This window comes from Pleurodeles waltl, chromosome 6 (genome assembly GCF_031143425.1).
Source record: "Pleurodeles waltl isolate 20211129_DDA chromosome 6, aPleWal1.hap1.20221129, whole genome shotgun sequence".
Classification (NCBI taxonomy): Eukaryota; Metazoa; Chordata; class Amphibia; order Caudata; family Salamandridae; genus Pleurodeles; species Pleurodeles waltl.
This window is the reverse complement of record NC_090445.1, coordinates 52,351,066-52,375,601: the sequence shown is the minus strand read 5'-3', so window position 1 is coordinate 52,375,601 and position 24,536 is coordinate 52,351,066. Positions and strand designations below refer to the sequence as shown.

General features: G+C 44.1%; 1 protein-coding gene across 1 annotated transcript in view; it reads left to right on the top strand.

Moving 5' to 3' along the window:
• The window catches only part of LOC138299178 (complement C4-B-like), a 541,079-nt gene that overhangs the window by 247,310 nt on the left and 269,233 nt on the right, over positions 1–24,536 (top strand). The window contains exon 17 of the mRNA XM_069237273.1: positions 15,657–15,857. Coding sequence (XP_069093374.1) covers positions 15,657–15,857 — 201 coding nt within the window. The remainder of the gene's footprint in view (positions 1–15,656; positions 15,858–24,536) is intronic.

Genomic DNA, 24,536 nt, shown 5'->3' with positions numbered 1-24,536 from the left:
CCATTCCCCAGTAAGTGTAAAGATCTGCATAATGGAAATTTGCATGTAATTCAGGAATGGTGTGTTTGTGGGGGTCACCTCATCAAAAAGACATATGTTGGAAAACCACTCATATTCAATTTTGTCACTTCCTAAGCCTTGTGAGAGTTCTGGCCTTTGCAGAGACCAGCACAGGTGTTCACCACAGATGATTCACCAATGTGACTATGTATGTATGCTTCTGTAAGTGGAGAAGGGAGGAGGCTTGTCATATATGTGGCTATGGTGCTCTGGCAAATCATGAGCAGGGATCCCAAAGGGCCTCATCATCAGTCTTTATATATTGGTTATTTATTTTGTTAAAATGCCTCTTGCACTCTCTCGTTTCAGTCTTAGGGCTGTCAAATAAAATCTCACTTAGCACTTGACCACCCCCTGGGATTTGGACATTGTGCTGCATCTGCTTTGTCCAAAGGTGGTTGTTTACAATATAGAGTGCACAAAGGCTGTATTCCCTTCCTACACAACCACACCCCAAACTGCTTCCTATTTTCATGCATGCACAAATGGTACACTCATATTCTTTTGTAGGAAATATCACTTGTCAATGTGCACTTTATGCACATGTGAATATATCTTTTGTGTGAAAGAGCTGCTTGGAGGACCTTCCTCACCCCATTGGGGCCAGTATGGCTCTGATCACTCTCTCAGATGCACTTCCTACTTCTGAAATGGTGCAGCATCAAGTATCCTTAGTGAATCACAATGTAGACCCACAAAATGACTCCATGATACAGAGCAAATAGGAGGCTCAATCAGTTGTAGGCAAAATTCAGGAACCCTTGTTTTTAAGCTGTTCATTCACTGTATTTTGCATTTGCATTTGCTGAGAGCGAAACAATCGGCTGAAAATATCTAAGTGATAGTAACCCATGGTATATGTCAGGCAAGCCTGTAAAATGAGAGTGAGAAGATAAAAGAAGGACATCTTATAGAGACTACTAGCCACTGATTACGTACCTTAGAATATTCCCCAGGCGTCAGGCTGGATCCATAATTTTTTTTGTGAGCAGTACCCCTGCAAGCTAGTAGGTGGTGTTTTTTGGCTCCATATGGTGTAATTGGCATCGTCCGCACTAGAAGTGACATGTGTAGTGCCTTTATAAATGCTACCACAATGCGCTGACAGTAGTTATTTTTTTCTGCACCAGTCAGCTCAGATCTGGAGAAGAGCTACCCCAAGTCTTTTTTGATGTACCTTATTTCGACGTTTTGTCAATACTTTTTTTGAGTCTTTATCTCCTGGTGCGTAGAATGTCAGCTAGGAAAACTAGTTTTAAGTCGTGTGACACATGTCACTGACAAATGTTGTTCACGGGCCCACATTTGGTGTGCCTCTGGTTCTTGGAAGGTGACCATGATGACAAAACCTGCTTCCACTGCCATGCCTTGGACCCCAATTCTTCAAGGGAGTGGTCCCTGAAGCTCCTTGATGTGCAACGCTGTGGCGCTCATGATCTCAGTTAAGGGGAAGGTCCCGACATCAGTTGCGGAGCCACTCCAAGTGCTTGTCCTCGCAGTCAAAGTTGTCAGGGAAATCGGGCAAGTCCCACATGCACAGGAAGAGCAAGAAGTCGCAGAAATCTTCGGCTTTACCAAGTCTTTCAAAGTCATCTGACGAGATGGGGGACCATCAGCATTCAAGACCTAGTTCTGTTGTGGAGCCTGTGCCTGGGCCATCTCTGCACCTCCCAGAGTTTCTAGGGACTGATGCGCCCTCTGCCCAGTTGCATGAATTTTGTGAGGCTATGCATCTCATATTTGGGTGGCCTGGCCCCACGTGAGTGCCTTCAGGCCCGAGGGCTCAGGTGGGGTCCCTGCTGGTCTTCCACTGGCAGGTTTGCTCCCAACACCAGTTGGGCCCGTTAGATCCATTGATTGATCCACAGCGGCGCCAGTTGAGCCACCTCGAACTTCCCCAGCGCTGGCACCAGTGGTGATGCCCCATCCCTGACTCCAACACAGAGCCGGATGGGAATCATCCAATACGAGCACAGAAGGTGGGCAGACTGTCTATGATGGAGCCAGTGCTTTATTCTTATGACAGGCCTGGATTGAGCGACAAAATGGAAGGGTCTGCAAACCCTTCCGGATCCAGTTAAAAGAAACAGAGGACAACTGGTATGAGGATCTGGTAGATGCCAGTGGACTGGACACCATTCCAGACACTGGCTTGGTCTCTTCCACTACTGTGTCTACGGAGGAGGGTGCCTCATTTGCAGTGGTGGTGTGGAGTGCGGCTGAGGTCCTTGACCTTACGCTGCCCTCAGTGGCAGTCAAGATGAACGTCTTGACAGAGGTGCTTTAGCCGAGATTTGCCGCACCGAAACCATTGTTCCCAATGAAGCCCTTACTGATGTCCTTCTCTGGGCCTGGTCTAAGCCCTGCACAGGGGCTCCTGTGCATAGGACAGTTGCCTGTTGCTATCACCCTGCCCCAGGAGACCCCAGTTTCCTCACCAAGCACCCCACTCCAGAGAGCCTGGTGGTCCAGGCCTACACTTCTAAAGGTAACACCAACGCATTCCCTTCCACTCCACCGGATGGGGGATCCAAAACGCTTAGGCCCATATTTATACGTTTTTAGCGCCGCATTTGCGTCATTATTTGACGCAAAAGCGGCGCAAACTTGCAAAATACAATTGTATTTTGTAAGTTTGCGCCGTTTTTGCGTAAAAAAGCGGAGCAAATGAGGCACTAAAAAAGTATAAATACGGACCTTACTATCTTCGGGAAAAGGATAGTCTCTTCTGCCAGTGTGGCACTGTGGTCAGTAAACACTGCATGCCTCTTGGGCCGATACTCCCATACCATCTGGGACTCGTTTACAGAAGTGCTGCCAGTGCTCTCGGAGAAGGCCCAAGCTATACTCTCAAGCAATTGCTGGTAGGAGAGACATAGCCAAGCTCACCATACAATGTGGGTTGGATACGACCGACTCGCTGGCCAGAGCAATTTCATTCTCAGTGGGCCTTAGGCACCATGCCTGGTTGAGAACCACTGGCTTTTTCGGGATATCCACTCCTCGCTCATGTACATGACCTTTGATGGCTCTCGGTTGTTTGAAGAGAAGGCAGACTCAGAGCTCAAGCACTTTAAGGACCGCAGAGCTATGGCCAGGTCCTTGGGCCTTACAAAGCCCCTCGCTAACCCCGGTCCGCTTTCCACCCATTTTGTGGCCACGGAAGGGCTTCAAATCGTGTCTTTACACGTCCAGCAACTCCGGCCAGCGAACCACTCATTATTTGTATAGCCAAGGATGTAGTTCCCACAGGCCACATAGGACAGGCAGCCAGAGGTCGAGTCCCTCCACACCTCCCTGGCAGCTGCAGCTTTTAGTATGCCCCCTGAACACCACTGGCATCCAGTGGGGGTCAGGAACTCCACCACTTGCACCTCTGGAAGTCATTAACATCTAATAGTTGGGCAGCTAGTCCAAAGGAGCATTTCACTCCCCTTTGTGACAATCCCCCCACCAATGCCACCCACATACACCTGACTGACAGAGGACCACCTTTCTTCACTCTGTCAGTAAATTTTGGCTCTTGCCCATTGAGAAAGTGCCAACATCAGAAGTAGGTCATGGTTGCTATTCCTGCTACTTTCTAGTGCCCAAGAAGGACGGAGGCATTTTTCCTATTCTAGACCTGCACCTTCTTAACCTCTTCCTGAAAAGGAAAAATTCAGAATGCTCATGCTTGTGCAGATCCTGTCTGCCCTGGACCCGGGAGACTGGATGGTATTGCTAGGCTGACAGGATGCTTATTTCCGCATCCCTGTCCTGCCTGCCCACAGACATAACCTGCAGTTCACGGTCAGCCAAGAGCACTTTCAGTTTGCTGTGCCCCCCTTCGGCTATACCAGCACCTCTCAGGTGTTCACAAATGTGATGGTTGCAGCTCATCTGCAGAGGTTAGGGATTCCAGTCTTTCTCTACCTTGATGATTGGCTGTTAAAGGGAGGCTCGACCCAGGCAGTCGTCTCCCACCTTCGGATTACGACAAAACCTCTGCTCCCGCTGGGCTTCTCCATCAACGTGCAGAAGTCATACCTTACTTCTTCTCAAATGCTCCCGTTCATCAGGTTTGTTCTAGACACAATGCAGTTTCAGGCTATCATCCTGCGTGGCAAGACCAGCGTATTCAGGCTATGATACCAATGTTTCTGGCTCTATACTGGATTTCAGTGAGACTGACTCCGAGGCTTTTTGGCCTCATGGCCCTCTGAATCCCTCTTTTGACACATGCCCATTGGCATATGAGGCCTCTACAGTGGGACCTGGAGTTCTAATGGGCACAGCATCAGGAAAATCACTCTGACATGGTCCAGATCTCAAAGGGAACTGAAAACGATTTGCAATGGTGGCTAACAATCCGCGATAAAGTCAGTGGCAGGCACCTCTCCCTTTCCCTATCAGAGTTGGCTTCTGTCTGGAGCGGTCATCTAAGAGAGATGGAGATCAAAGGACTGTGATCTCCAACAGAATCCAGACTCCACTTCAAGCTGTTGGAGCTCCAAGCAGTCCAACTGGCACTGAAGGTCTCTCTTCCCTCACTCAGGGGGAGGGTGGTATACTTGTTCAGGGACAACAGTGTAGCCATGTGGTAATTGCAACACGCAAGGTGGGGTGGGGTCATGGGCCCTTTGTCAAGAGATCCTGCATCTCTGGACATGGCTGGAACATTGGGGCATATCCCTGTTGTTTCAACACCAGACGGGTTCTTTGAATGCAAGGGCAGGAAAACTCAGCCATCAATACATAGTGGATTGCAAGTGGTGTCTCTACACGGAGATGGCACAAGGTCTATTCCAAGAATGGGACGAGCCTTGGTAGGATCTGTTTGCATCTGTTTAGAATGAGCAATGTCAGCAGTTCTCTGCATTGGAGCTTCCAAGGCAGCTCTTGCTCTGAGACAGTTTTCATCTCAAGTGGAGCTTCGCCTTCCTGTATGCCTTTCTGTCAATACCAATTGGGCATGTTGTTGGGCATGAGCATCAGTGCTCTTATCAAGCTGCCTCTTTGGGAGGATTTTCTGTTGCAGAAGCTGGGCAGGGTTTTGCACCCGAACCTGAAAACAATCTGGGGGTCATTCTGACCCCCGCGGGCGGCGGGAGCCGCCCGCCTGGAGGGAGCCGCCATATGGCCGCTCCGCGGTCGAAAGACCGCGGAGGCCATTCTGGCTTTCCCGCTGGGCTGGCGGGCGACCGCCAGAAGGCCGCCCGCCAGCCCAGCGGGAAACCCCTCCCCACGAGGAAGCCGGCTCTGAATGGAGCCGGCGGAGTGGGTATGTGCGACGGGTGCAGTGGCACCCGTCGCGTATTTCAGTGTCTGCAAAGCAGACACTGAAATACAAAGTGGGGCCCTCTTACGGGGGCCCCTGCAGTGCCCATGCCATTGGCATGGGCACTGCAGGGGCCCCCAGGGGCCCCACAACACCCCATACCGCCATCCTGTTCCTGGCGGGCGACCTGCCAGGAACAGGATGGCGGTATGGAGGATTCTGCAGGACAGCGGAAAACCAGCGGGAGACCGCCGGTTTTCCTGTTCTGACCGCGGCTGAACCGCCGCGGTCAGAATGTCCTGAGGAGCACCGCCAGCCTGTTGGCGGTGCTCCCGCATCCCCGGCCCCGGCGGTCTTTGACCGCCGGGGTCGGAATGACCCCCTCTGTCTTCTTGCGTGTAGATTGAGCAGCAAGAGCTGAGAGCTTTTGACCTTCTGCCTAAAGTCTGCAATGGTATCTTGGTAATCAGGCGTCTCTTCACCAAAACAGTATACACCTGCTGTTGAAGCAAGTTCACCCGATGATGTAGAGACTGACAAATTGACCCTCTCTCTACATCCCTTCTGAGGGCTTCTTGTTCATTCTTACGTTAGCCCAGCAGGGCTCTGCTTTGGGCACAATGAAAGGCTATCTTTCTGCCAAATCGGCATTTCTGCGGTTGCTAGATCAGCCATTCCTGTTTAAGTCCCCTATTGTACATAGGCTTTTGAAAGATCTACAACACATGTTCCCACCTGCATCTTTCATTATACCATAGTGGGACCTCATTTTAATCCTCACATTCCTAATGTGTGCTCTTCGTGCCGCCGCATAACTGTCCACTCAAGCTCCTCCCAATAAAAACAGCCTTCCTAGTGGCAGTAACATCTGCCTTACCATCTACCCAGACAAAGTCATTCTTCGTACTAGAGCATCCTTTGTAATGAAGATGATAATTCCTTTTATGTAGGCCAGGCTTTCAATCTGCCCACCTTTTATTCTCATAGCAAAAATATTTTGGTCCCCGGGAGGAAGTGTATCCCTTAACTTTCACAGAAAATAAATCAGTAAACCTTATAACTGAATCAGCTTAATCGAATATATACAATTTTTATTCAAAGAAGATTTTATAGAAATAATACTTTAAAAAATCAAACTATTTCAAAATATTTAGGTGCTTCTAAAGTGACGGCGCAGTGAACGTGATTGATGTGAAGGCAAAAGTGCCACAGTGTTATGTACAGTATATACAAGATTGTGGCTAAAAGTAGTGATCTTCAAAAAGACCCTTTCAATTCAGGTATCCAGAAGTCACTATCCATGTTAAACAATAATCCACAATGAATTATGTCGACGTTTCGACCCCACATATAAGAACAAATCTTTAAAGGGTCGTCATCAGGACAGAAATCTTTATTCTAGGTAGGTATACAATCAAAGTTATGACATTTCATATGGCTTCCTTTACACTGTTTCCTATTCACAGTCAAAAGTATGTTTATCCCCATGAGTCATCACATCTGCTTTAATTTAAAAAATCATCAAAAATTGAGTCTCCCCGGAGTTACAATATATTTTTCATCTCATTCATTAAGAATTGTATTTCCGACGGGGAACAAATCTTCCAACAAATTAGAACATGGGAGACTGAGCACATCAACTTGCAACCTTTTATTCTCTGCATCACCCCTCTACAGAGGAGGAGAGACTCCAGTGGCTGGACCAAAAAGAGTGTTTTCGTTCTCCCTTGACTGCACAAAAGAGTTCTGAGTGGACGATCGGCCCTTTCGGGGGTATGTTGGAGCCAGGACAGGGAGGACGATGCAGAAATGAACCATCTCACAATGTATAATGCTCTGTGTCAAGATCTGTTATGTATTGTCCAAAAAGCAACATCCTAAAAGGTTTGTAAGCTCATTGTAACAGAGCCAAGGCGGCGACCACTGCATTAGCTTGGGAATTCCTGTCCTGGATATGTGTCAGGCAACAACATGGTCTTCTTTGCACACATTAATGAAGCATTTCTGCCTTGACAGTCAGTTCCTTCACGGCTTTCACTTTGTCTGTTTTGTCCTACAGGACTTTTTAAGACTAATCTGTGCCCCCAACTTCAGGGAGATATTGCTTGGATATCTATTCTGAGGTAGGGAATTTGCAGCTAGAATTCTCTACCAGATGAACAAGTTACTTACCCTTGGCAAAGCCTTACCTAGAGGAGACTCTATCTAGCCGCAGATTCCTTAACGACCCACCCATCCCCCTGCCCTGTGACAGGATTTAAGACTAATGGATTGGTTCCCCTCAACGGGCCCTAGTTCTAACAAAACAGTGTCAGTTTTCTTTGTGACTCCACATTCTGGCGTGGATAGTTGTGCTGGGATGGTGCCTATATATGCACTGCACACATTAATTCTGTTGCGGACCCCTCACAGAGTCACCTACCGGCACAATTTCAGTGGCATACTATTGTACAGTCGGTCTGATGTGACAGAAAAAGCTGTGACCCCAGAGTAACACAACAATATCTCAGTACTTTGAGGAGGGAGGCTTCCTCTGATTTTAAACAGTTGCTGGTTTTGTCAAAAGAAATTCTCTAGGATGGGGGATTTAGATGTGGGTCAATCAAAGATGTATGAACCAGACACAAAGCCTTAAACCTTACTCTTTCTTCACCGGAAGCCAATGCAGCTTCTCCAGAGCTGGTGATATAAATGTGCACTTATCCATATTAAAGATCAGCCTGGCTCCTGCATTTTGCACCAGCTGAAGTCTACTTGTGGATTTAGCTGGGAGATCCAGGTACAGGCCACTACAATAATTTTCCCTGGCCAATATTAAAACACTCCTAAGAAATATTCTTTTGGTGTGTAAGCATACTGATTTTGTGTTTCAACACCCCCAGCTGGTAAAGGCAAATCTTCACCACTGAGTTCACTTGATCTTCCATTGAAAGTGGTCAATCAAACTTAACACCCTCATTTTTGACACACGGGATGGAGCTAGGTTTTTGGCCCAATGACACAGGCCAGAACATGTCATTCTACCTCAGTGTTGGCCTAATGATTTCCATTTTTCCCCATTTAATTCCAAATGGGTCTGTGTTGCCCTTTGATGTACCTTAGTCAGAGATCTGCATAATGTTTCGGCCGTGGTTTATTGATCTACATTAACCACAAATAGGATTTGCTTATTGTCAGCATATATCAAAACAATAGGGCCAAAAGATTGTATCAAATGTACAAAAAATGTTGTATCAGGTAAGTAAGGGTCCAAAGTAACTTGGGTATTATGGTTAGTCAGAAATCTTTAAAGCCAGGCAAAAAACTCTGGTACCGAAAACCTCCAGGTGATTCAATAACACATGATAGTCGACGGTATCAAAGGATGCTGAGATAACCACTGGAGTCAAAGCTGCTGGAACATCTTGATATGTATACCTGTGCAATTCGTCCAGTGCTCTGCTCACTTTGCCTTCAGTGTTCCAACCTGTGCGAAAGACGGCTTTAACTAGATGGAGTATATTCTAGGAGTATCTAAAAGCGGTTATCTGGTTACAGAAAGCTCACTCCAGAATTTTAGCCATAAACAGTAGTTGGGAAGCTGGGTAATAATTATTGCTGCACTCTGAATTCGATGAGGATTGTTTTTAATAACAGTCAAAAGCGTGCATTTTTGAAAATCATTAGGAACACAATCAGTACCCAGTGAAAATGTAATATTAGCCCAGGCATGATAATGTGAGTTGAATAGGAATTCTTTATTCGATTTTGCTGGGATTATGTCTGCACCAGACTCTGAAAGCTTTTTACTCTCAAAAACAAATGGTCCTCATCACTCATTAAAGATAACTGACTCAGTATCTCCGTACCTCTAGGAATGAACTGTGCATTATAGTCAGCTCTTGGGGCTGGAACTGTACCCAAAAACCTTTACTAGCTCATATTTTCGGCTCAGAAAATCGGGAGGTTGGTTACATTTAACCTCAAAGGAGATGTTTTTGCTTAGTTCATTAATTACTGTAAAAGTAGCTTTGCAAACATTAGGGGCCTAAATATATTCTTTAGCCTATGTTGACTTATTGGCTTCTATTGACTTCTTACATTCAGTGTTAAGAAGAAGCTATCTGTTTTTTTGCTGTTGTTTTGTAGTTGCCATCTATGTTTTAATTGGTCTGTTTTCATTTTAACTTATGTCTTTTAAGACTAACTCCTCATTGAACCACTTAATCTGTCTGTGCCTCCTATGCCAATCTCGGACCAAGTCAGTTCGCCCCAGTGTTTCCTACTGTGGTTGGTCAAAGGTACCACAAAAGGGGACTCGTTTTTGCACCGAAAATTGTCACTACAGACAGTATCTAACATATGTCATCCTTTATGTGTTTCAGCAACTTCTATGACACTAAAGGTAAACAAAGCCAAGTATTCTATGAAAGTTGCTTGCATGGAGTCTAGGGTGGCCAAGCATCCTGGTTTCTCATGAGCTGTCAGGCAGATTTGGGCAAATTTAGCACATGTCCCCGTTTTCAGAGAGAGTCAACTCAAAACAGAGGGAGACCCATTTTAACACAAATGAAGCTGGGTTTAAAAGCTGCATTTAATTTAGTCCCATAGGGCCTCATTGTCTGTGTTTCCATTTTGATGATTGCTGTAATTTAAGTCATTCAGTGCCACCTCATGGATCTTCCTTCCACCACCCTACACTTATTTATTCATTTTAGGATATTTGTATATGGTGAACATGACTTGTCCGGGTATCAGAGCATTATTCAAATAAGTTAACAACAAGCAATAAACAGAGGTAAAGACTGCAAATGTTGTACAAATAGCAAACAAGTTAAAACATATAAACCAAAAAGAAGCAAGGAAGAAACAGTGAGTATATACAATGTAACAAACGACTTTAGTAGATTCAGGATCCAGAATTGTATATAGGAAAAATAGTCAAGCTAAGTGACTTCAGGTTAACTGTTGAAGGTATCTATTCAGCAATAGCAGTTTTACTTCTTTTTTCAAAGGGTTAGTGGAGGGGTTAGAACTGGTTTTAGGAGGTATTGCATTCCATATTCTTCGGTCAAGACTAGAAAAGGAGCAGTTATAAGTTTTCTGTTTGTTGAACTTTTGTGGCTTCAACAATAGAATTAGTCCTTCTTAGGGAACGACTCCCACCAGATAGTTTAATTTTTTTTCCAGGTAGATGGGAGTGTTATGGTGAAGAGCCTTCTGTGTCATGCTGGCTATCGTCATCTGAATCCTTGCTTCAAACAGTAGCCATTTCATAGGGTTTAGATCTGGTGTAAGGTGGTCATGCTTACTGGATCCCTTGGTGAGCCTCGCAGCAGAGTTCAGAGTGACCCTTAACGGAGCCAGCCTAGCTTTGGACAATCCTTCAAGAGTAGCAGTCCCATAGTTTAGTCGGGAGATGACTAGGGATTGGACTCTAACTTAGAATATTCCGTTGGTAATTAGCTCCTCTAGTGGTTGCACTGATGTGATCTTGCATATTCAGGTAATTGTCCAATGTTATGCCTAATGATCTAGTGGAATCAACAACTTGTGGGGTGCAATTGAGTGCTGTAAGTTGTTTGAGCCATTCATCCAAGGGGGCAGAGAGATTGTGGGGGGCAATCAGGAAAACTTCTGCCCTGAGTGTGTTGAACATAAGGTGATTCTGGGTTAATCATTGTTGGGTTTTCAGTAGAGCGTTTTTGTATTTTCAGGTGAAGAAACATTCACGTATAATTGTGTATCATTTGCGTACATGTGGTACTGTATGTTTGATTGTTGAAGAATTTCAGTAAGAGATTACATGAACAAGTTGAATAGTGTAGGTGAGAGTGTGGATCCTTGAGGTACTCCAATCAAGGCTGGAGTAATATCAGACAGGGTTTGATTGACTTTGATTTGTTGAGCTCTATTATAAAGCAATGAGGAGAACTCGCTTAAGACAGGACCAGATAAACCCATCCTTTTCTCCAACAGGTCAATCATGTTGTCATGTTTGACCATATCAAACACAGAGGAGAGATCCAGGAGTATAAGCAGGCAAGGTTCATTCTGACCAAGTAATCTCACAGCGTCATCTAAAATGTGTGTTAGAGCTGTTTCAGTGCTATGACCAGTTGTGAAACCAGATTGGCTGTGGTCAAGAAGCTGAAACTACTTGATGTGGTTGCAGAGCTGTAGACATATGCACTTCTTTAGTTTTTTTGCTATTGTCATAGTGTTAGTAATTGAACGGAAATTGAGGTCTGACAAGTCTGCATTTGTTTTTGGGATTGGGTTAACCTGTCCTATCATTAGGCAATCAGGAATCATGCCCTGGGAGAAGATGCATTGAAAATCTTAGACCAAAGTGGGAGTATTGAAGATCTAAGCTCTATAATTTATTTTGTAGGCAGAGAATCTCAAAAGTGGTTTGAAGGTTTTATCAATATTATTGTTTTGGGTATCTCAACTTCATCTGAAAGTTTGAAGATATTTCATGTAGCATTATTTTTTGTAGTAAAATCAATGTGGATTGGTAGGAGAATGGGTCAGTTCTGGTTAGGTGGCGCTGATAGGCGAGTTGTATTTCTGATTCAATCTTCCTCGTCTTTTCAATAAAATGAGAGGAGAAATCATCCCCACCAGGGAGTGACACATTATCTTCAAAGTGATGGTTAGATCTGCCGCTAGCTTGCTGTTTGATGATTTTGAATAGTTTTTTGGGTCTGCTTTTGGTATTGTCCAGTTGCGTCCTGAAGTATTCTGCTTTGGAGCTATGGATGAGTTTGTTATAGGAGCTTATCATTGTCGTCAAGAGTTGAAAGTGTGTTGTGGAAGGAGAGATTTTCTGTGATCTCTCAGCAAGCCTACATTTACACCTAACCTCGTTAAGGTGGTCATTAGACGCTTCCTGTCTCTTTATTACACTCTTCCAGGTTCTTTTTCATTGCTGCTTTTTAGGTTGAGCCTGAAGGCAGCGCACATGCGCTGTTGCTTAGCAACCTTTTGTATTTTTGAAAAAAAACTCTAAAAAAGGGTGTTCAGTTTGGCCACTACTTACCAGGTTTTTGCTTCATTGGCACTTTTCTTTGCTGCCTCCTAATTGGCCCTTGCGCCCAAACACCACTTTCTGTTTCTTCTTGGGGAACATGGGCCAAGCACAGATTAATTCCTCCTGATTTATGTCTGTCTGCTGTTTGCTCTGTGATTGATGTACTTTTTTCCCCACGTTGCTTCTTTAACCCTCCTACCTCCTCTGTGTTGTTGTGCTTCCAGAGCCCATACTCTGTTGTTGTAGCCTGTCCATGCACCTGCCCCCTACGCCTATCCTTGCTTGCCCTTCCCACGTAAAAACAAGCATATCTTTTATTTTCCAGCTGCGATCACTAAGGACAGAAAACCAAACAGCAGTTTGGTGCCTGGAGTTTCCCACTCTTTTTCTTCTGCGTTACATGTGATTTAATAAACTGAAGTGGTACTTACATTGTACAAACACTTGACAATGATAAAGCACATTCTTTAATGTTAATATTTAAATAAAATGACAATAATATATGAGAGAATCAAAGAGGTTGTGCCCTTTGGAGGGTTCTTTTTATGTGAAGAATTGTGGTTAAATTCAATTATATTCAATTCAAGAATTGTAGCATCGCTTTAACCCCGTACAGCCCCTATACGCTCAAGTAGCACACTCTCGCGCTCCCTTTTAATTCACACTGTATCAAGTGACAGCATTTGAATCAGCAGGAAAAGAGGCTCGAGAGCAACTAAAATGATGCATTTATTGGGTTGCAACAGCTTCCTAAGTATGAGCAAATGAAAGGGAAGAGATGTAAACACAATGCGAAGAGACCGCATGACAAAAGTGAGTGTTAATCTCTTAATTGTATACATTTCCCACAAATATTTTGTGTTAGAATTTAAACACCGCTTTTTTACTTAATGGCCTTTTAACCAGGTTGCTTGTCTGTTCTTCATTGGGAGAGTTTTTTGACTTTGTCAGTATTTCTTTAAAAGTAAAGAAAATAAAAGGACTATGACAGACTGGCTGTGTCATAGCACTTTTTTCCCTTTACTTTCAGCCATGATGCTCAGCGGCCACAATGCTGTACAAGATGGTTCAAAACATTGACAAAACTAATAGATCTCCTATAGGCGAGACCTATTGAGTTTGCCAATGATTGTTCCCTTTCTTCACTGTTTTTATGAACTTACTTGACAATGCAACTGTTGCCAGACAATTATATGTGCATAAGTAGAGGGCTTTGGCTCCGCCTACCTGTTGGTAGTTTGAAGTACATGTTTTGACTGGGCAGAAGTTGTGTGCTTCCATAAAATAGTGCTTGCTTTCCATACAGCTCTGATCGTTTTGTTTATTTATCCAGCTGCCTGAGCTTGAAACTTCACTGCCCACATGAAATCGCAATGCTATTAAAGTGTCTTAGATAACTAGATAATCTTTTATCTTTTTTATCTGGCAGGAGTCCAGATGGTAGGAGGTCAATCATTAACCTACCTGGATGATTAGGGCTAGCTTGACAGTGCAACTGTCACCTGACCTTTTACCCTGCACCAAAATTATTGGACAGTTTTGCTTCTATACAAATACCTATTAATTTCCATGCTTGTAATGCTTCACATTACCATACAACATTCATTTATAGCCAGACCAACAGGCGTTGTCAATGCTTGTTCTTGCTTCTACAGCTATGCTGTAGTGTGGGGAGGAGACTTCGCCCTCCATCCTTGCACCTCTTGTTCACATTGGTGCACAACCCTGCCCCTTGTTTACACCTGTTTCAGTTGGACAGAACCTACATGTGGGCCTCTTCTTTTACCCTTACTACACACCCTTAATCAACCTTATTAGGTCTGTGTTAGCTGAGACTTTTTGATTTTTTTTCTTTAATATATGTATAATCTTATCTAAAGGGGCTTTCAGCCATCTGTCTCCATCCATTGGTCTGTTGGTTTGTCATTCGCATTTTGCTTCTGCCCACTCCAGCATGCAGCATGGGGTCAGCCCACTTCAGCCACTGAACAACTTCTCTTTGAGTGACTGAATTTTGCTCTTTCACTAGGAGCACATCTGAACACCATGTAGTTTTCTTCAGTGTCAATGTTTATTTTCACTTTATTACTTTGGTGTCACATTTGTGTTTAGAGTCTGATGAAACAGCAGCATGCTTTCTACCAGTTCTCCATGTTGAGTAGAGGGCGTATTCCTGCTTTATCATTTCCTGTCTGCTGCTGTTTCAAAACATACCAAAAGGTGTCCCTTTAAAACTGTTCCTCATTAAGTAGTCATTCAGATTTTGGTGTATGCATGCAATGAAGTGCATTTCTAACTGCACTCCTGCATGCCATGCGTGTATGTGTTGTAATTGAGGACTGCAGTTATATTTGTAAACCAATTTAGTCTGTTTGTCCTGCTTGCATGGCCTTCTAGTTTGCGTTCTGTGCTCCTGTATATTGTTACATTTGTAAATGTAATCTGTATGTCTTCCTTATATGAATTTCTAGATTGCTCACAGTGTTCTTGTATGTCATGCTCATATAGATATTCAACTCCTATATTAATAATTTTTGCTCTGCTGTGTATTCAGATTTTCTATCTATCTATCTATCTATCTATCTATCTATCTATCTATCTATCTATCTATCTATTTAATCCTACCTGTTTGTCGGTCTACCTAATTACCTGTCTGTTCGTCTGTCTGCCTATTTAACTGTCCATCTGCTTATCTAGCTCCCTGTCTGTCTTTCTGTTTGTGTGTATATCTTCCTGCCTGTTTATTTCTCTACCTATCTATCCACCCGCTTATCCACCTGTCAGCTTCCCTGACTACCTGGCTTTCAGTCTTTATTTATCTGGCTATCGGTCAAAGCACCCCTGTGCAGTTTTCTCTATGCATGCAAATCTATCTATCTATCTATCTATCTATCTACCTATCTATCTATATATCTATTCTAACTCCCTGTGCAGTTCTACTTATCTTTATCTATCTTTGCATATCTACATATCTTTATCTTTTTTTGCAACTCTACCAACATTTATCTTTGCACCTATTTCTATCTATGCAAGCCTAATTGTCTGTCTATCTATCTGTCTATCTATTCTAACTCCCTATACAGTTCTACCTATCTTTATCTATCTTTGCATATCTACCTATCTTTATCTTTCTTTGCAACTCTACCTACCTTTATCTATCTTTGCATATCTCTATTTTTATCTATGCAACCCTAATTGTCTATCTATCTATCTATCTATCTATCTATCTATCTATCTATCTATCTATCTATCTATCTATCTATCTATCTATCTTATTGATTAATTCATCACTTTCTGCCTTTCTCCTCCTGCATCCCACAGTCGAAGAGTTTACTGACCCCAAGCTGAAGCAGTGCTGCCGAAGCGGCATAGCGCTCCTGCCCCCACACATGAAACGCAGCTGCGAACAGAGGTCCAAAAAAGTAGGGGATGAGAAATGCAGAAATGCTCTGAAGACGTGCTGCGACTTTGCTGCAGAGCAGCGGAAAAAATACCGGAGGGTGACCACCGGACTGGGAAGAAGTAAGGATCCATGCTGCTTTGTGACCTGGTTCATTTTTCCTTCCTGTGATACAACCAGTGCCTTAAATGGGCGGGTACTGTCCGCTACTCAGTACCTGCACTTCTTTAATTTGAGAGGGAGAGTACCTGCACTTTCTAGCACTATTGCAATACATTTCATAGGAGAGTACGTCACTTCTCAGGAGCAAACAGGTACTCTAAATAGTGAGTGCTGGAAAGTGCAGGTACTCTCCCTTTCAAATTAAAGAAGTGCAGGTACTCTCCCTTTCAAATTAAAGAAGTGCAGGTACTCTCCCTTTCAAATTAACTAGTGAAATTAAAGCACTGGATACAACTATCTACATCTCATCAAAATATTGGAATCTGATTAGCAGACATTGATTAAACCGTTGCAGCACTATTAGGAAATGTGTGAAACATTTCTGTATATATAATCACATTTACAATCTCTTAAAATCTGTATGTTCATGTGCTTAAATTATCTGTGTGTGAAAGAAACAACATGTGTAAATTAGGTTTCTGAGGGCTCGTTCTGGCCATTCCCTCGTTGACTTCGTGTAGCTCAGCTGGGACTGAATGAAAATCAACAAGTGTCTACTGCTCAAAGTTATGTATGTCTGGCTTTCTTTTAGGTAAAAATGTTTGTATCATGCATCGCGCATGTGTTTTTTCAAGGGGACTGCACTTTGTGATTCCCATTCATTATGAATAAGAATTTGCACAGCCTTTAACTTCATACATTTTAGGATAGAGTGCTATATATCACAGCCTGTACTGTAATTAACAACATAATCAATGGTTCATGGTTGGCCACTGTCTTCATTTATTTTTCCTTGTATTTACATATACTTATATTATTTGGTAACATTTACCTATATGCTACTACCATCATGGATAACATTTTGAAACATTCACATGACTGCTATTAAATCGACAATATTTGTCTTACAATCGAATTCTGCATCCAATTCTGGATCGCAGGACTCAGAACTTCTTTCTCAAAAAGGAAAAGTTCAAGATGCTGACCCTAGCTTAAGTTCTACTGCCATTGGAGCTTGGAGAATGGATGTGTCCCTGGATCTGCAGGATGAGGACTTCCACATCCCTTTGCTGTGGTCTGATCTGAAGTAGTTGCGGTTTGTGGTGCCACCACTTTGCAGTAATACCCTTTGGTTTGACATTTTCACTTCAAGTGTTCATGAAGGTGATGGCAATGGTGGTGGCCCATCCCAAACAGCCAGGCAACCCCATTTTCCTGTACCTTGGACAACAGACTCCTCAAAGCCAGCTCGCTGGAGACAGTGTTGCGCCATTTGCAACTGACATCACCTGTGCTTCTTGGCCTAGGCTTTTTGATCAACGAGTCCAAATCTCATATGTGGCCCTCCCAATGACTCCAGGTCATAGGTTCTGTAACGCACACCACCCTTCTAAGCACCTTTCCTCCATCCCATAGAGTAAACGCCTTCTAGGAGATGGATCCTTCTTTCCAACAAAGGTGTGTAACTCCCAGTCCTGAGCCCTGCTTTTTAGATCAAAGCCTACCAGACAGGACAGCTGTCTGGTTTGCTGAAGACATCTTGGTGACAGTCAGAAAGCTTCCCTGGAAATGCATCCTGCCCATTACATACCATTGGCTTAATGGTTTGGAACACACATTTCCTTGCTTTCTATTTGCTGACTCTATTTGTTTTAGGCTATTCAGCTTGAGTTTGTCCCTTCCCTAGGTCAAACCTCATATACTGTATCCTTCTAAGACTCACTTTTTGTACACAGGCCTTTAACTCTTGTTTTTATCTTGTCATATTTGCTGTGCATGTAAACACAAAGGTGAAATGTCAGCCTCTGTCTTCCGAGGGAGTTTGTTGCTTACATCTATTTGTCTGACTTCAAAGTGAGAGTGTTTATAGCAAAACAGAGGGAATGCAGATTACTCTCCCCATGGATCCTGTTCCTGCCCCTCCCATGTTTCAGTTTACAAGGCTGTAACATAACCCTTAAAACAGGCCTGCGGGGAGAAGGTGCACTCACATTCTGTGGCGCTGCTAAACAAATATTCATGTTGAGTTTCTTCTATCAAAGCACTGTTGGCCTTTACTTAATATGACCATCTAGTGAATGTCTAATTGTTGGAGGCGGTGGGTTCTGGTTGGCTGAGCCTGGGCACTTGTGAGGCAGAGCTCATCAGCCCGTCAGGGGTGGGTGATTACATTCACTGTATAACCTCCACTCACCCTTGGGTAACTTGGCAGAGAGCAATCAGGCTTATCACAAGAGCAATATGTAAAGCAATGTCACAGCAAAACTACACAACAATTACGCTGAGCGTCACTACAGAGACTTCACACAAGATGTGTGTAAATAAGTTTTGTATTCAATACACCTTAATTAACACGGCATTAATAACATGTAACTCTGGACAGGAATCACCATTTGAACTAACACTAGGAGTACTAGGCCTACCTGTATTAAAATGGCATTTGCAGTATGCACACGTGAGAAAAATAATACATTCCCTCCCAGCACCCACATGAGTTGCCAAACAAACACAAGCTTTGAGAACACTACATGGATGCAGGGGCGAACATTCAGCTCTGCTGTGACGGGAAAAGTACATAGGGGTACACCAGTATGCATATGTGCACATTCTGGTCAGTGCCACTTTCCTGGCATACGTAGGAAGGTGCACATGCTTTCACACTGTATTCACCATGGGAAAGCGCCTAGGGCCCCAAAGGCACTTAAAGAGAAACAGCAAAGCTGTGTAGAAAAAGCAAAATGCTTGGGGAAACACTACCTCAGTGTGTCAGGTCTAACACGTGTCCCCTGCAGCTGAAAGTGTGGGGGGGTTCTACCTAGCTTCTAGGTAGTCCTCCTCACTGAGGCAGAAAAACCTAGATAGATTATCTGCATTGGAGTGGTTCACACCTGAGCAGTGCTCCACCCTAAAGTCTACCCCTGAAAGGAAATGGACACCCTCAAAGGTTTGGAATCTCAGCCCTCATCTACATTAGCCACAATAGTGGTCTGTGGTCCGTTAGGATCAGGAAGTGCGTACCAAACACATATGACCTCAACTTCTTCAGGGCTTAGACTACAGCAAAGGCTTCTCTTTCTGTAACACTCCACCTCTGCTCCCGGGGGAGTAGCCTCTGGGAGATAAAGGCAACCAGTTGGTCTAGGCCCGCCACGTTTAGCTGAGATAGTACCGCCCCAATACCATGTTGGGAGGCGTTTGTCTGAAAAATGAATTCCTGGCAATAGTCAGGAGCCCTGAGCACCGGGGCAGAGCAGACATATATACGATTACCCTTTGCTTTTACATTTTCACTTCAAATGTTTATTAAGGTGATGGCAGTGGTGGCGGCCCATCACAAACAGTCAGGCATCTCCATTTTCCTGTACCTTGGACGACTGGCTCCCCAAAGACAGTTAGCCAGAGATGGCGTTGCACCATTTACAACTGGCAGCATCTGAGGTGTTTGACCGGGGCTTTTTGATAACGAGTCCAAATCTCACCTATGGCTCTCCAAATGACTCCAGGTCAAAGGGTCTGTACTGGACACCACCCTTCTAAGCGCCTTTCCTCCATCCCATAGAATAAAAGCCTTCTAGGGGACGGTTCCTTCCTTTCAACGAGGCGCGTGAGCCCCAGTTCTGAGAGTCCTGGTCTTTAGGTCAAAGTTAACCAGACAGGACAGCTGTCTGGTTTCCTGAAGTCATCTTATGGACATTCTTAATGACATCTTAACGACATCTTAAGGACATTGCTTACCTTTGGGTTTAACTCACATTTCCATGCTTTCTATTTGCTGCCTTTATTTGTTTTAGGCTGTTTAACTTGAGTTCGGCCCTTCCTTTTCCCAAACCTCATATATTGTATCCTTCTATGACTAACTTTCTGTAAACAGGCCTTTAACTCTTGGTCTTATCTTGTCATATTTGCTGTGCATGTAAATACAAAGGAAAATGTCAGGCTCCATCTTCTGAGGGAGCTTGGTGTTTACTTTTCTTTGTGTGACTTCAAACTGAGAATATTTATAGCAAAGCAGGAGGAATACAGATTACTCTCCCCATGGATCCTGTTTCTGCCCCTCCCATGTTCCAGTTTACAAGGCTGTAACATAACCCTTAAAACAGGCCTGCGGGGAGAAGGTGCACTCACATTCTGTGGCAGTGCTAAACAAATATTCATGTTGAGGTTCTTCTATCAAAGCACTGTTGGCTTTTACCTAATTTGACCATCTACTGAATGTCTAATTGTTGGAGGCAGTGTGTTCTAGTTGGCTGAGCCTGGGCCTTTGCGAGGAAAAGCTCACCACTCCCATCAGGGGTGGGTGATTACATTCACTGTATAACCTGCACTCACCCTTGGGTAACTTGCCAGAGAGTAATCAGGCTTATCACAAGAGCAATATGTAAAGCAATGGCACAGCAGTACTGCACAACAATTAAGCTGAGCTTCACTAAAGAGACTTCACACAAGATGTGTGTAAATACGTTTTGTATTCAATACACCTTAATTAACACAGCATGCATTGTTGCGTAGGCTCTCATTATCCTAATGAGACTACTGGATTTTGAGCGGCAAGATCATTCACAGTGTGGGGGACTGGGTCTTGCCCACAGTGGATGACACTTGTCACTCTAGATCCGGGTTTTGCTCCGGATGACTAACAGTGCTTCATCTCTCCCAAATGGAAGAGACAATTGGGAAGCCGAGCGCATGACATCTTAGCACTTCCCAGGGAAGTTGTGGTCACTCAGGTCACAAGCGGTTCGCTCATACACAGTACGGTCTCATATATAAATTACAAAGGAAGTTTAAGTTTTAAAGATTGGTTTAATAAAACGACTGCATTTTAGATAGCAAAGCGTGAGCTGCCATAACCAGAACTACACAACACAGTAAGATTAAAATAGTAGCGATGAGAGTGAAGCACAAGAATAAGGCTATCATAGTGCCGCTAGATTATTTTCTCTCTAAATTATATTTCGAGCACAGCGTGTGAAGCTCTAAGCCTGCCTTTCAGGTTCCCCCGGGAGGACATCAACCCTCATACCTGAGCAAAGGCCTGTAATCTGTATCAGCATCTGCAACAAGGCATTCAGCATCTAGTTGTAGGTTCCTGGCTGGAATCTCCCTCTTGACGTGTACTAGGACTAGGAAGTGTTTTTATAACTAACACGTAGATGTTCTACGAAAATGTCCCTACGTAAGGATGTGTATTTTCTATGAATACTGGAGACTAAACTTCTACCACGTTTACCAGCAATGTACCAGACTGTAGCCTTGACTGAAGCACAGGGCGATCCAGAATGCATTATTTGAGAACACAGTGCTGAACTAAGCTAAAAAGTGCGATAGAAGAAATTAAAACAAGACCGTAAAACTGGTTATTGTAAAATAACAGTGCGAAGCTGAATAAAGTATATCTAGGGAAAAGTGCACAGCGGCCTAGTATGTTAACTAACGTGCTCAAAGCTATATTAAAAATGGCTACACTACACCCTCCCCTTGTCAGTAGAAAGTGGTTTAAGCCTAAGCTAAAATGCCCTAAACTAAAATATATTTAAAACCCTACTAAATTTTAACAAGTCAAGAGGACAACAAGCATACTATTTGGCAATTTTAAAAATGAGCATGCAGCCAAAAGCCGAATTCAAAGGAAAATGTCAATTTAGGACAGTTCCAAATCAAGCATCACTCATGGAAAGCAGGAGATTCTCCACCTCGGCAGATGACAAAACTGTTAAATCCACGCCAAAAACTACCAAGGAGCAGGTGTGTTCCATAGCCCCAGTGTCAACCAAGGCAGCATCCCGTGCAGTGCCGGTGAACGATTGAATGGTAACTTCCTCCAGGAAGGGTAGCTTGTATTCAGTTTCTCTGAGCAAACGCAACCGCAGCGCACATGTCTGGTAATGAACCCTCAACGAGAACATTAACAGATCAGCATCAATCACTGAGGGGCGTTGCTGTGAGAGACAAACTTCCAGTGCATGTTCAAAAGAGCACCAACGGCACCGAAACACGGGCTGCACACAATCCAAAACCGGTCTGAATGACAGAGACCAGTCACACCCCAAATGTTCCAGGAGTGTTTCTCCAAAGTGCTGCATCATGCGTTCACGACACAGCTATGCTGATGGGAGTGCCTTAATTTGTCCTTGTTGCGGCGGGACAGCCATTGCGGAAAAACAACAGCAACAGCAAAATGCCAGCTAATAAAGCCAAAGTTATTGGAAATCCCCCAAAAACGCTTCAGAAAATTGAATGAATAGCCAAAGGTATTAAACCGAATATAGAGGAAAAGGTGTGAACAAAACCAATACCAACAGCTTTGAAAAAATGTGCTAATCCAGCCATGCTGGACGCATTAAATATACGTCCCACGAGTTCACCAAAGTGTCTCGGAAAGTTCGTATTTAACAGGGACTGTATTTCTTCCGATGACCTTGCCATCTGAAGTGTGTAGGTCTCGTGTGCAGATGTAAGGGCCACATGCTTCTGAAACAATGAAGCCTTCAGTCTACCTAACTTGTCAAAATTCACCTTGGAAGTATCAATGTGAGGCCAAATATCTGCTGCCTCCCTAAATTTAGTGGGGGGAAACAACACATTCCCGCAGCCTGTGATGACCTTAGAGACCGAAACAACGTAAACTATTCCGGCCCGCATGCCACAACAGTCTTCACTATTGAGGAGGACGTAGCTGCCATTTGAAAGCACCTGGACGTGCGTTTAATTAAGGGGACTGGAACTCCCTTCAGATAGCAAGCCAAGTTCGCAACAGAGGCATTACACGCCCCATGCAAGGACAGCTGCTTACAAATCATTGAATGGCTGACTGAAGTCTTGCATTCACTACCGCTAAGAAAGACCTCTTTCATGCCATTGAGGCATTTGTAAGAGAAGGGAAGCTCCCACACCTCATGGATGTAACTATCTCCCAACTTTTCATATCTGCCTTCCGGAACATGTTTCAAACAAGAAGTGAATTGTAATGTAGAAATAGGCAGATTAATAACCCCTTGTATCAACCACTCTGCTAAAGGAATCTCGGCCACGGTAAAAGGCAATCTCTCTATCTTTTCAATGTTAAGCATGACATAAGTCGCCTCCTTTTTAGCCATTAGTTGTTGTTGTCGCGTCAAATTAAAGGATAAAAATATTTCCCTGGCACTGATATGCTGCCACGGAATGCGACCCGCCTTCAATGTCTGGAGTGTCCAACCCAACTGCATAATGGAGCTGGTCTGACTCTGTCCATGATATAAAGAAGACATATCAGATTGTATAATGTCTATAGCAGAAGAAACAATGTTGTTAATTGTGTATATCCGGTCGGACAAGGTGTGAATCCCATTATCCACAATAGCTAATGCCTTTTTAAGATTTTCCTGATCTATCTGCCTCAACCGGGCTGCAGGCTCTTGTTGGGAAAGTTTCCATATTTCATTGTATACCTCATACAAGAAACGCTTCCTACGTGGTATCTTTGGGCCTGACAAAAAATCTTGTAAGTCAGTGTTGTTAGACAGGAGACTGAGATGTGTCTTAACCACATCTAGTGAGGATGATTTAAGCCACTTTTGGCACAATTTTCCTACACTATGGTGGTCATTATGACCCTGGCGGTATTACAATGCCAGGGCCAAAACGACGGGAGCACCCCCAACAGGCTGGCGGTGCCTCCCGGCGTATTTTGCTTGCAGCGCTGCCCAGGGGATTACGAGTCCCCCACCGCCAGCCTTTTTCTGGTGGTCTGAACTGCCAGGAAAAGGCTGGCGGTACGGGGAGTCGTGGGGCCCCTGGGGGCCCCTGCACTGCCCATGCCACTGGCATGGGCAGTGCAGGGGCCCCCTGACAGGGCCCCATGCGGCTTTTCACTGTCTGCACAGTGCGACAGGTGCAACTGCACCCATCGCACGGCCGCAACACCGCCGGCTCCATTCGGAGCCGGCTCCCATGTTGCGGCCCACATCCCCGCTGGGCCGGCGGGCGGAAACTTGGTTTCCGCCCACTGGCCCAGCGGGGATGTCCAAATGGGCACCGCGGGAGTGTGGCCACATTGGCGGTAACAGCTTGCCAATGTTGTAATGAGGCCCAATATGTTGTAATTATTTCAACATGTTCTGGTGATATATAGCGAGGGTCTGACCTACTCGTTCGGAAACCCCCTGAGGAGGGGACAAAACGTTGATGACACCCGTTGGTATCTATTGGCCACAATAACCACCCGCCTGGACGTGTCAGTGAAGCATTAAACATACCATTCTGGACCCACTCATTAAGCTCACTAAATGTTGCATACGTGTATTTTTGCCAGTTATTAAATTTTGCAGGGGCAGGTATACTGGGCATGTTTAATTCCCTAATTGTTGCTAAGCCCAAACAACTTGTCTGTTGTACTGTTTCATTTAAAAAGATCATTTGAACGGGGATGAGACATGCTCTAAACAACGTTTCTCTACCCTTGGTCTGCCAATTTTTTGTCCCCCAAACACTTTTCAAATCAACATTCTTCGACCAATATTCATAACCTTCAATTGATAACCGGGAAACAAAGGAGTCCGAATATATAAATTTTGTGTTGGTCAATGACATATGTTTATCCCTAGTCGGAGTTACCTTAAAATAATATGACTCATAATTTTTTTTATGATGCCCAGAAA